The sequence below is a fragment of the Cetorhinus maximus genome, chromosome 1 (genome assembly GCF_964194155.1).
Source record: "Cetorhinus maximus chromosome 1, sCetMax3.hap1.1, whole genome shotgun sequence".
Taxonomy (NCBI): domain Eukaryota; kingdom Metazoa; phylum Chordata; class Chondrichthyes; order Lamniformes; family Cetorhinidae; genus Cetorhinus; species Cetorhinus maximus.
Window position 1 is genome coordinate 7,523,163 of NC_135879.1, and position 12,477 is coordinate 7,535,639.

The following is a 12,477-nucleotide window of genomic DNA, read 5'->3' on the forward strand; positions in this document are numbered from 1 at the left end:
TTGTTTGTGAGGAAGCTGATGGAGTGGTGATGGTGTTCAATGAATTTCAAAACATCTTGTTTACTGTCTTGTATTTCCATACTTGCAAGCAAGTCATAAAACAGCTTGGGATATAAACCTGTAATCCATATTAAGACATCATCCTCAAGATTTTTAGTTTCTTTGTAATTATGCTTAATACAGAGACATGAAAATGATTTAAATACCGCAGAGCAGGCTTATTTTAATGAAATATGAAACTATATAAAATTCTGATGGAAGAATTAATACAGCCATAAAATCTTGGCCTACCACATTTTTGAGTTTGCTCCATCTTTATTTATACGTATCTAATTACATGTAATTACCTCAGCATAGGAACTGGAGTAGGCTCCTTAGACAGCACCTTCCAAACCTACGACCACTGCCATCTAGAAGGACAAGGGCAGCAGGTACATGGAAACACCACCGTCTGGAATTTTCTCTCCAAGCAACTCACCATCCTGTCTCAGACATATATCGCTGTTCCTTCATTGTCGCTGAGTCAAAATCCTGGAACTCCCTCCCTAACAGCACTGCGGGTGTACCTACACCACATGGACTGCAGCGGTTCAAGAAAGCAGCTCACCACCACCTTCTCAAGGACAATTAGGGATGGGAAATGAATGCTGGCCCAGCCAGCGAAGCCCACATCCCTCAAATGAATGAAAAAAGGCCAATCCAGCCCCCTGAGTTTGTTTCACTATTTAATTAACGCTTAACTGATCCATCAGCCAACTTTGATCCATGGCCCTTGACACACTTACCTCTTAAAAATCTGTAAATCTCAGTCTTGGAAATTCAAATTGACTCAGCATTTACAGCCTTTTTGGGGAATGAATTCCACATCGCCTCTACCCTTGTGTTAAAAAAAGATGGCCTGCTTTCACTCCTGAATGGCTCAGTTTTAATATTAAGATTGTGTATCCTTGTTCTGGATTCTTCCTGAAGCCACCCTATCAAATCCTATTGTAATTTTAAACATCTTGATTGGTTCTCCTTCTAAACTCAAGGCAATACAAGCCCCGTTTATGTAACCTGTCCCTATAATTAACGCTTTGCTGGAGGCAATGAAGCCTGAAGGTCTCATCTGGTGAAATGGAATATAGAATGGTAACCTTTTGACGCATTTGTCAATCCTGTGTATAGATCAGACTTGAAACCCATCGTAGGCTGACTGTATCTATTACATGCACGTTGTAATTTTGACAAGGTTCTTGCGTTTCACATTCCGTCACAAATTCATTTGCAGCCAAATGGAGCCACGTCTCATGCTCCAATTGCAACAATTGAAGTAACTAGCTTGCCTTTCTTCTCATAAATAGGTGCTGCACAAATGTAGATACTTCCAGTGCTTATACATTGGGTACAGCAAGTGCCATCTGTCTGGGTTTGTGTTTCTTTGGAATGTTTACAAATTGTTAAATCGCAAATTAGGACTACAATTATTTTTACTACCACGGAGAATATCAAGCAATGATTGCTTGATACACCCCTCTGTCATACGAACACACACGTTAGAAGCAGGAGGAGGCCACTCGGCCCCTCGAGGCTGCTCTGTCATTCAAAAGATCACGGCTGATCTCAACTCCACATTCCCACCGATCCACGATAACCTGTCGTCCCCTTGCTTATCAAGAATCTATCCAGCTCTGCATTAAAAATATTCAAAGACTCTGCTTCCACCGCTTTTGGAGGAAGAGAGTTCCAAAGGCTCACGACCCCTTGAGAGAAAACATTTCCCAGGAGGAAAAAACAGTAAAAACTGGGAAATAAGAATACTGGTCCGATCTATTTTTTCCTCTCTGTGTTCACCGCACAGACAGAGGCCATTCAGCCCAACAAAGCTGTGTTAGTGGCCGTGATTTTCCAGACCTGCCCAAAATTTCTGCCCGCAGTCAACGGGCCTTTGGTCGATCCGTCAAATTTTCTGTCCCGCCCGCGATGATTCCTGACACAGGCGGGACCGGAAAATCCCGGCCCGTGTTTATGCTCCACGTGAACCTTATTCCAACTTACTCCATCTCACGCTACCCGCGCAGCCTATTTGTCTCCCCCTCATGTGTTTGTCCAGCTTCTCTGTAAATGAATCTACACTATTCATCTCAAGCATTCCATGTCGTAACAAGTTCCACATCCTCATCCCTCTCTGAGGAAACAAGTTTCACATTTTCATTGCGGTCTCTTTTATCAGAGTATTCTATTCCAGTTGGTTTTCGCAGGCGTGACTGAGGAATAAATGAGTGAGATGCTCTTTGCAAGTTCCAATGGGTTTAAGATTGCTTGCACCAACAATTACCTCACAACTGATTTTGTTTTTACACAGAATGTGATAGAAATTATTAAATTTTAACTTAGTATTGAACACTTTTTTGGTTATGTATTGTAAGAAAAATCAACGGCAAAGAAAGCTCAGTACGACTGCTTCTTTTCCCACAACCCAGTTGAAGTATTCTCATTACAGCCTGCGTCCTGTCAATTAGCCTGGCAGCATCTGTGGAGGGAGGAACAGAGCTGACTTTTCGAGTCTGTCTGACTCTTCTTCAGGGCTCTGAAGGAGAGTCATACGGACTCACAACGTTAATAGGTTAACAGTGCTCGGAAGAAGAGTGAGGCTTGAAACACTCTGCTGCTCTCTCCACATGATGCTGCCAGACCTGCTGAGTTTTTTCAGCATTTTCCGTTTTTATTTCAGATTTCCAGAATTTGCAGTATTTTGCTTTTGCCCTGTCAGTTAGTAATAAATTGGAACCAAAATGCTGCCTGCCCGGAAGAAAGAAAGAACTTGGATTTATATCGCATTTTTCATGCCCTTTCGGCTATCGCAAAGCGCTCCAATGGAGTACTTTTGAAGTGCAGTCACTATTGTGTGTTGTGGGTAAACATGACATCTAATTCCCTTCTGAACTGTTCACCAATATGCTAATATTTTAATTGCAATCTTGTCTACATGCTTGGTTCCTTCTGCAAATTGTCAAGTGATTCAGCTGTGCTTTGCAAGAGTTGACAACTGGATTAGTGCCCAACACATATACTGGATGACAATGCTGAAGCTTCATGAACTGTCCTCGGAGCGGCAGACAGTTTGTGTGCCTTCAGGTTCCGGAATAATTGGCAGCCTTGTTCCATTTTGATAGATGTATTTTGAATTTCCAGAATTGGAGAGATCCTCGGTTAAATACAATTCCGGAGGCTTGGATCTGTCCTAAGGCAACACTGCAGGGCTTTTGGGGGTAATGTTTAACGTCACTAGGAACAGGAAAGTGGCAGCGGCGGTTTGGTTGCCTGGTACAAAAACCTGTCCCGTTTTGCACTGAGAGTGGGGCTTTCAAAGGTGGGGCCAATCCACGACAGTCAGTTTTCCAGGCCTACTGAAGTTGAAAGTAACCCCTACTGAGAATATAAGGTTGCATTTGAGCTCTTAATGATCAAGGGCCCAATTACTGGAGTAGACTTGAGAGCACAGCATGAGAGATATCAAGGCAATATCTAAAATTACAAAAGTTACTTCCAGACATTTCACTAAAGAATATAAAGATGATGCAATAATATTGGCAACTAGTGTCTCAAATGTATTCCCAAGGTATTTCAGGAACGTTATCAAATAAAATTTGATGTTGAGGCACACAAGGAGACATTAAGACAGGGGAGTCAAAGCCTGGCCAAAGAGGTAGGTCTGAAGGAATTCCTTAAGGGCAGAGTGAGAGATAGGGAGGTTTAGGGAGGAACTTCCAGAGCTTAGGGCAGCTGAAGGCACAGCTATCAACAGTAGAGTGATTAAAATTGGTGAGGTACAAGAATCTATACAAATATCACAGAGGATTCTAGGGATGGAGGAGGTAACAGACATGGGGGGGTTGGATTTTACGCCCTCCCACTGATATATTTAAAGACGTGGAGGCCCATAAACTAAAGGGTGTAGCTTTCCCACCACATTCCCGTCCACCCCCAATCTGTCTGCCATATAACGGGTGGAGAGGGTGTCAGGCAGTCCATCTACCTTTGGGCCTATTGAGGTCTTTAAGTGGCCAATTAATGGCCACGTAAGGGCCTCATTCCACCTCCAACGCTACTTTACCTGCAGCAGGGAAAGGCAGAAGCCTGGCAGGTAGCTCAGCAGCTTTAACTGTGTGGGCTGCTGTTGGGCAAGAAGCGGGGGACCTCCTTTTGGGGGGGAGGGGGGTGCCTTTATGCCCACTGGAGGCACACCCCCTCCCCAAACATCATACCCCTCCTTTAACCCTCCCGAGCCTCTCAAACCCGGCCCTGACCCCCGCCCCACCCCGCCTCATCGTCATCGCTGGGGTCTCTCCCAGCCAGGACTGCTCAAGACCCCGGACTTACCACCGGGCTCCATCAGCTTTCTTCTTAGGGCCCAACCTGTAGTCCCATCTCGAACCTGATGCTGCTGGGACTACAGAGCTGCCAGCCAATCAGGTGAGCTGGTAGCTCCTTCAGGTGGGATTTCCTCTCCTGATGGGGACAGAAGTCCCAGCCTGAAACAATCAAGGCTGTTCCCAGCATAATATCGCTGCAGAGCTTTTGTATGGGTGAGCTCATGGCCTACTTTTCAATCGGGTGCAGGGATTACAGTGCCCCCTAAAATCCAACTCAGGGAGGAGTGACGCCATAGAGGGGCTTGAAAACAAAGATGAAACATTGGAAGTCAGATTTTATAATCAATTCCCCTTAAATTGCACCCAGATGTATTCTTGGGTTTTCTGGATCTACTGATTGGTGGCTGGATCGTCCTGGGGTCATGACAGGTGCGATAGAAAGAGAAGTCATTTTGTTCTCCAGTAAGTTACTGTGCACTATCACCCCTGGGGGGGCCGATCTCACTGGCGGCACAACAATGATTAATCAGGACAGATCCTGTACCTCCAGATTTCAGGAAATGTTGCCTTTTGGAATGTTCTCGTTTGCACAAAAACCCGTTTGACACTAAAAGTGAGAGGGACTACTTGATTTGCTTATCCAAGTTTGTTGTGCTGCCTTGAAATAAGTAACTCCAACAATCTGGAATTCCAATTTAATTCACTTGTCTGGTGAACATTTTTATAAGGTCCAACCTTCCAAATTTATGATGCCAGTGGTGCCTTGTCCACTCTGAAGAAGAGTCATATTGGACTCGCGGTGTTAGCCCTGTTTCTCTCTCCACAGATGCTTCCTGACCTGCTGAGTATTTCCAGCATTTTCAGTTTTTATTTCTTTCCCTTCATTCTGTTTGACCAGGCTTGTTAAATGCGCTTGGGTTAAATTGCTCTCCCTCACCTCTGGGGCAGGACTTTTGCAACGTAATGGTATGCCCACGGTGCATCTTAACTTATAAGCAGTTTCACCACAGGAGATGTGCTCATTATAATGCCGCTGCCTTTCCACAGCAATTAATAAGAAATCAAACCATGTCGATTCCTTGTTCAGGTGAATAACATATTTAAATCAATTTCAATTGGATTATCTGCACAGAATTCACTGGGTTTTATATCTATTCGTTAATTCCACTAAAGTTCAAAATGATGCAGCCTTACATTCACAAATAATTCAATCTTTAAATGCTCCTCTCACTAAATAAAAATATGAAACATTTTAACTCTGTTTTTCTCCCCACAGGTGCTGACTGACCAGCCGAGTTTTCCCGGCACTTTCTGTTTTTATTTCAGATTTCCGGCATCTGCAGTATTTTGCTTTTTTTTCTTTAAACTTATGAATGGTTTGGACAGGGTAGACATGGAGGGAATCTTCACATTTGTGACAGAATCCAAAACCAGAGGCCATAAATACAAGACAGTTACTAATAAATCAAATAGGGAAATAAGGGGAAATTTCCTTACTCAGGGAGTAGTTAGAATGTGGAGCTCAGGACGGCAAGGAGTGTTCGAGGCAAAAGGCTTAGATGCTTTCAAAAGGAAAATAGGCGGGTACATGCGAGAAAAGGAAATAGTAAGATATTCTGAAAGGCTAAGATGAAGCAGGTGGAATTGGTGGAGACTTGTGTAGAGCATAAACACCAGCACAGAATAGTTGGGCTGAATGGCCTGTTTGTGATATGACTACTCCATGTCATTTTCTCAATACTTGCTATAGCTCATTACAAAATAAATCAGGCAAAAACATCATCGTTTCTAAGACCGCCAGAAATTACATAACCTTGTCAATCCACAGCATTGCCATCCATCAAGCAGAATATTTAGGAGCACAGGAAAGTCAGGTCAGGAGTAGGCCATTCAGCCCCTCAACCCTACTATATCATTCCATCAGATCATGGCTAATCTGTACCTCAACTCCATTTATTCACCTAGTCTCCATATCCCTTGGTGCCCTTACCTAACAAAGATCTACTGATGTTGGTCTTAATTTGAAATGACTCATAAAGCTTTCAGGGAAAAAGTTCCAGAATCCACCTGCCCTTTCTGTGGTTAACTGCTTCCTCATTTCACACCTGAATAGTTCTAATTCTAAGACTGTGTCTCCTTGGGCAGGATCTTCCTCCCATCGGGGGGGTGGGGTTGTGCGGGAGCAGGCGGGTTCCCAATCAGCGCCCCCGCTTGGGGGTGCACTGCCATTTTACGTGGGCGGGCCAATTAAGGCCCACCCAGCGTGACGTGCACCAGGAAGCACTATGCACTCCCTGTGCAGGCACGCCGGGGGGGGGGGGGGGGGGGGGGTGTGGGGAGGGGGCGGGAATTTCCTGAGCCAGTGGTGCGCTCCTACACGCACGCGTGCGACAGAGCACATTGATCTCCCTGAGGCTAAGTGCTGCCTCAGGGAGATCGGCTCAGGTTTCAAACATTGAATGAAGATGAGAAAAAAAATTATTGACACGTTGTCCCCTCATGTGACACTGTCACATGAGCTGGGACATGTCAATTTCTTTTATTTAGACATTTCATACAAATTTTAATACCCCCAGGAAACCTCATCCCGCCCGTGGATGAGGTTTCATGTTTTTTCTGAAGGCCGCCTGGGCTCTTCGCCTGCCTAACAACCTTAAGGTTGGACGGGCTGGTCCATTAATCAGTTTAATTACTTTTTTAATGGCCTTAATAGGCCTTTGACAGTTCGACAGGTGCGCAGCTGTGCGCCCGCCGAACTGAAAATCTAAATGATGTGGGGTGATGTTGGGACACACGCCCGACGTCACCCCTCGTCATTTTACGCATGGGTGAGTGGGCCCCACCACCCGCTCGCCAACCAGAAGATGCAGCCCGATGTTCTTGATTTCCCCCACCAGAGGAACTGGTTTCTCCATATCAACGCTACTGAATCCTTTTATCATTTTAAACACCATGATCTTCTAAACACAAGCCAAATTTACAAAACCAGTCCCCATAATTTAAACCTCTAAGCCTGGGTAGCGTTTTCAGTTCAATGATGAAAGTTAAATTCTACTCCCAGTTGTTGCATCCCTGCACTTGTTGGTTGTGATCCTTGAGCTCGATTTCTTGTCATTAAAGCTGCAAATAAGTTCATCCTGTGACCCACTCCAGTGAGTAACTGTAAACCAAGCCAAATGTGTAATTTCAGTAGAACAAGGATCCATTAAAGAGGAATAAATAAATAAAATTATTCTGTTAACGATATGCTATTGGCCAGAAACTGAACTGGACCAGCCATATATAAATACTGTGGCTATAAGAGCAGGTCAGAGGCTATGAATTCTGCAGTGAGTAACTCACTTCCTGGCTTCCCAAAGCCTGTCCACCATCTATAAGGCGCAAGTCAGGAGTTTGATGGAATACTATCCACTTGCCTGGATGAGTGCAGCTCCAACAACACTCAAGAAACTCAACATCATCCAGGACAAAGCAGTCGGTCTGGTCAGCACCTCATTCACCACCTTAAGCATTCGCTCCCTCCGTCACTGGTGCACAGTGGGAGCAGTGTGTATTGTATACAAGATGCATTGAAGCAACCTGCCAAGCCTCCCTTAACAGCACCTCCAAACCCATGGAACTACATGGAAGGAATCATAGGAACACCATTACCTGCAAGTCCCCCTCTAAGTCATGCACCATCCTGACATGGAACTACATTGTCACTCCTTCACTATTGCTGGGACAAAATCCTGGAACTCCGTCCCTAACAACTCTGTGGATCTTCCTACACACATGGAAGGCAGCGGCTCAAGAAAGCGGCTCACCACCAGCTGCTCAAGGGCAATTAGGAATGGGAAATATTTTTGGCTTTGTCAGTGACACGAACATATGGACATACATACAAATGAATCACAAGCCTGCTCCGTAATTCAATAAGATCATGGCTGATGATCCATCATCATTTTAACATCCATGAATGAATAAAAATGCATGCAGACAGTGTTTTCTTTTTTATTCGAACAAGTTCACCAAATTGAAATATTCTGGTGTTTTGACTTTTCAACAGAAGATAGTCACACTATTGTACATACCCTATTCATTGTTCTCCATTCAGTTAGGTGATGTTGCATATACATTGGAGATTTTAAGTGGTAAGATAATGTGATGATTTCATTCCATTTGAAACCCTGTCACTTACAAAATTGGATTTTGTCTCCATACAAAATGAAACATTAAAGCCATAATTCCAAATGCAGTGAGAATCCATTCATGGCATTTTATCTTTGTATTAAATAGCTGTTTAATGATGGCACCTGATTTGGCACTTACTGAATGGAGTTTTCAATGCGGTTGATTGTCAGGAAAGCTGCCAGGTTTGCTGTGTAGGAGGATATCACAATCAGAGCGAAGAGCCACCAAACTCCCATCATCATTCGAGTAGCTAAAGTGGTGTAAGGAACTTCCCCGCCTGGACCAAGAAGAAAAAAAATAGACACCAACAGTTAGGATGTTTCCTTTAAACAAGCCATGTGCACATGCAGACAGTGAAAAGCAAACTGAGCAGATTGGTTTACACATCTTCTTTGTAAAGGTTGAGCTCCACTTTTTAATTCACTTTCCCTCTAAGAAAGTAGATGAGGGTATTATTGGGGTTAACTTGCACGCAGTCCGCTCACCTATCTCTCTGTGTTCACTGACCTATATTGACTCCTGGTCAAGCAACACCTCTGTTTTAAAGTTCTCATCCATGTTTTCAACTCGCCTCATGGCCTCACCCATTCCTTATCTCTGAAGTCTCCTTCAGCCCCACAAACCCACCACCCCCCCCGCCACATTTCTGTGCTCCGCTAATTCTGGCCCATTGAGCATTCCCAATTTTAATCACTCCACCTTTGGCAGCTTTCAGCTGCATAGGCCCTAACCTCTGCAATTCCCTCCCTGCGTCTCTCTGCCCTTCTTTCTCTTTTCTTCCTTTAAGACACTCCTTAAAATCTATCCCTTCCATCAAGTATGTGGTCATCTGGCCTAATAAACCTGGGGCTGGATTTAATGGGATGCCGTCGTCCCCTCACACGCCCCTGGCTAAAAAGTCGGGAGGGAGCCCGCTCCCACTCCACATGACTGTCCCTCCTCCTGAGAGGCTGGCCATCCAGGTGCTGGGACCGCTGCTGGGGCTGCATCCAGTACTGGGCAATCAGGAGCCAGGAGCCAGATGTGAGGTGAGTAGTGGAGAGTGGAGTATTGGCAGGGCCAGACTGGCAGGTCCTGGTGATGGGGGTGATGGGGGTGACAGGGTGGGGCGGGGAGGCCAGGGCAGAAAGGAAAATATGCTGGGATGAGATTGGGGGAGAGGCTCCAATGGGTCTGGGGCCCATAAAGTAGGTATTCCCCTTCTTTGCCCACTAGCAGCACATGCAGTTAAAGCTGCTGGGCTTCATACATTGCATGGGCCTCTGCCTGTGTGGGTAAAATACCTGCGGTGCTAGGATGAGGTTCTTAAGAGGCCATTAATTGACCATTCAAGGGTCTCAATTGGCCTAAGGTTGGGTGGCCTGCCTGATGGTGCCCCCACAGCATGTGTAATTGCAGGAGGATTAGCGGGGGTGGGTATGCAGCAAGCATGGTGCGCACTGGATTTCACTTAACCCCCACCTTCAAACCCTGATTGTGGGAGAGCATAAACTCCTGCCCCTTCTGTGACTTGGTGTTCAATTTGGCTCTATAATGCTCCTGTGAGGTACCTAGGGATATTTTATTCCATTAAAGGTGCTGTATGCAAATGCAATTTGTTGTTAATGGAAGCTAGACCACATCACACCCGTTTTACCTGTGTACAATGGACACAATGATGACCAATTTGACAGAACTAACACCCTGTACCCAAGGTCACCTGAAAAATGTCCTGGGCCAAAACATTCTTTCAATAGCCCTGGTGGCTGCTTAAAACAAGAGTTAGGTGCCTTATCCCATGGTGTTAGAGGCAAGGTACTAGCATGGATAGAGGATTGGCAGTCTGGCAGGAGGCAGAGAGTGGGGATAAGGGGGTCCTTCTCAGGATGGCGGCCGGTGACTAGTGGAGTTCTGCAGGGGTCAGTGTTGGGACCACAACTTTTCACTTCATACATTAATGATCTAGATGAAGGAACTGGGGGCATCCTGGTTAAGTTTGCAGATGATACAAAGATAGGTGGAGGGACAGGTAGTATTGAGGAGGTGGGGAGGCTGCAGAAGGATTTAGACAGGTTAGGAGAATGTGCAAAGAAGTGGCAGATGGAATACAATGTGGGGAAGTGTGAGGTCATGCACTTTGGTAGGAAGAATAGAGGCATAGACTATTTTCTAAATGGGGAGAGAATTCAGAAATCTGGAGTGCAAAGGGACTTGGGAGTCCTAGTCCAGGATTCTCTTAAGGCTAACTTGCAGGTTAGGAAGGCAAATGCAATGTTGGCATTTATTTCGAGAAGACTAGAATATAAAAGCAGGGATGTGCTCCTGAGGCTTTATAAGACTCTGGTCAGACCACATTTAGAATATTGTCAGCAATTTTGGGCCCTGTATCTCAGAAAGGATGTGCTGGCACTGGAGAGGGTCCAGAGGAGGTTCACGAGAACGATCCCAGGTATGAAAGGCTTAACATATGAGGAACGTTTGAGGACTCTAGGTCTATACTCGATGGAGTTTAGAAGGATGAGGGGGGATCTGATTGAAACTTACAGAATACTGAAAGGCCTGGATAGAGTGGAAGTGGGGAAGATGTTTCCATTAGTAGGAGAGACTAGGACCCGAGGGCACAGCCTCAGAGTAAAGGGAAGACCTTTTAGAACAGAGATGAGGAGAAACGTCTTTAGCCAGAGAGTGGTGAATCTATGGAATTCATTGCCACAGAAGGCTGTGGAGGCCAGGTCATTGAGTGTATTTAAGAGCGAGATAGATAGGTTCTTGATTGGTAAGGGGATCAAAGGTAGCAGGGAGAAGGCTGGAGAATGGGGTTGAGAAACTTATCAGCCATGATTGAATGGCGGAGCAGACTCGATGGGCCAAATGGCCTAATTTCTGCTCCTATGTCTTATGGTCTAATGGTTTTAAATGAGGAACTTGCTGTTCGGTACTGCAGGTATAAATTACTTGAGGTGATTTTTCAACAGCCACAAATGAAAGATAAGCTTTTCCTTCATGCGGAGCGAGGGTGAGCTCAGTGGCACCCCTCAGCTCTGCACGTGGTCCTGACAGATGCTGATTGCCACGATCAACACAATTTCAGACCTAGCCCTTCTAGAATGAGGTATACACTGACTGTTCAGTGCTGACTTGGGGCCTGCAGAGAACATGCCCAGATGAATTTCTAGCACCTCTATGTTTAAGTTGACTTTTAACCTTTGGAATCATTGCAATCTGCGTGTAGCATTTACATATATCTCTGAGTAGAAGGCAGGTGAAAACTGTTGATTGCTGAGAGGTGTGCATCACAAAATTCACAACCCCTGGTTGGCTAGGCTGTTAATTTCACTGAAGCTCTTAACTCTTGAAATACCGAGTCACTTCAGACTCTCAGTGAAGGGTCACAATGACTGATCAAGACGTAGGCTATAGAAAGTTCAACACCATTACTTGATTTTCACCTTTCTTTGTTGAATGCTGTCACCTAATAGAAATAGCTTTTCTCTGTTAGCATGTTTGATTCTCTGCACTAATGATTACACTAGGGAGTCCTGTTCCTTGTTGAAAAATAACATGGCTGCCGAAAAAATTGGAGCAAACTGTTTTGGAATTGTTTGACTTGTTGGTTTTCTGGTATTGACTGTTTCAAGGATGGCAGCATGCTGAATGGGATTGGTTTTTGATTAGTACGTGTTCAGCTATTGGCTTGGGGAATTAGATTATTGAGTGGATCAGCGCGTGGCGAACTGTAAGGGTTATGTGAGGTAATCACAATTTTATGCCTTACACAAGCATGATCTTGTTGAAGTCTGATAATTATGGGATGTGAAGCCTCCCACAATGAGCAGGTGTGCTTTGTGGATGGCTTCTAATTGCGGGCAACATGTATAGAACCTTACTTGGACCACACTTGGAGGTCCGTGCACAATTTTTGTCTGCATGTTACAAAAATGTATTCAGAGGCACTGGAGAAGGTGCGACG

At 45.0% G+C, this 12,477-nt stretch overlaps 1 protein-coding gene across 3 annotated transcripts in view; it reads right to left on the reverse strand.

Annotated features, from left to right (window-relative positions):
- grid2 (glutamate receptor, ionotropic, delta 2) overlaps window positions 1-12,477 on the reverse strand; it is a 928,012-nt gene that overhangs the window by 144,648 nt on the left and 770,887 nt on the right. For all 3 annotated transcript variants that reach the window (XR_013580586.1, XR_013580577.1, XM_078570739.1), the window contains exon 12: window positions 8,667-8,805. Coding sequence is in view for 1 of the 3 variants with exons in the window: in XM_078570739.1 (XP_078426865.1) it covers window positions 8,667-8,805 (139 nt within the window). In the remaining 2 variants the exon portion in view is untranslated. The remainder of the gene's footprint in view (window positions 1-8,666; window positions 8,806-12,477) is intronic.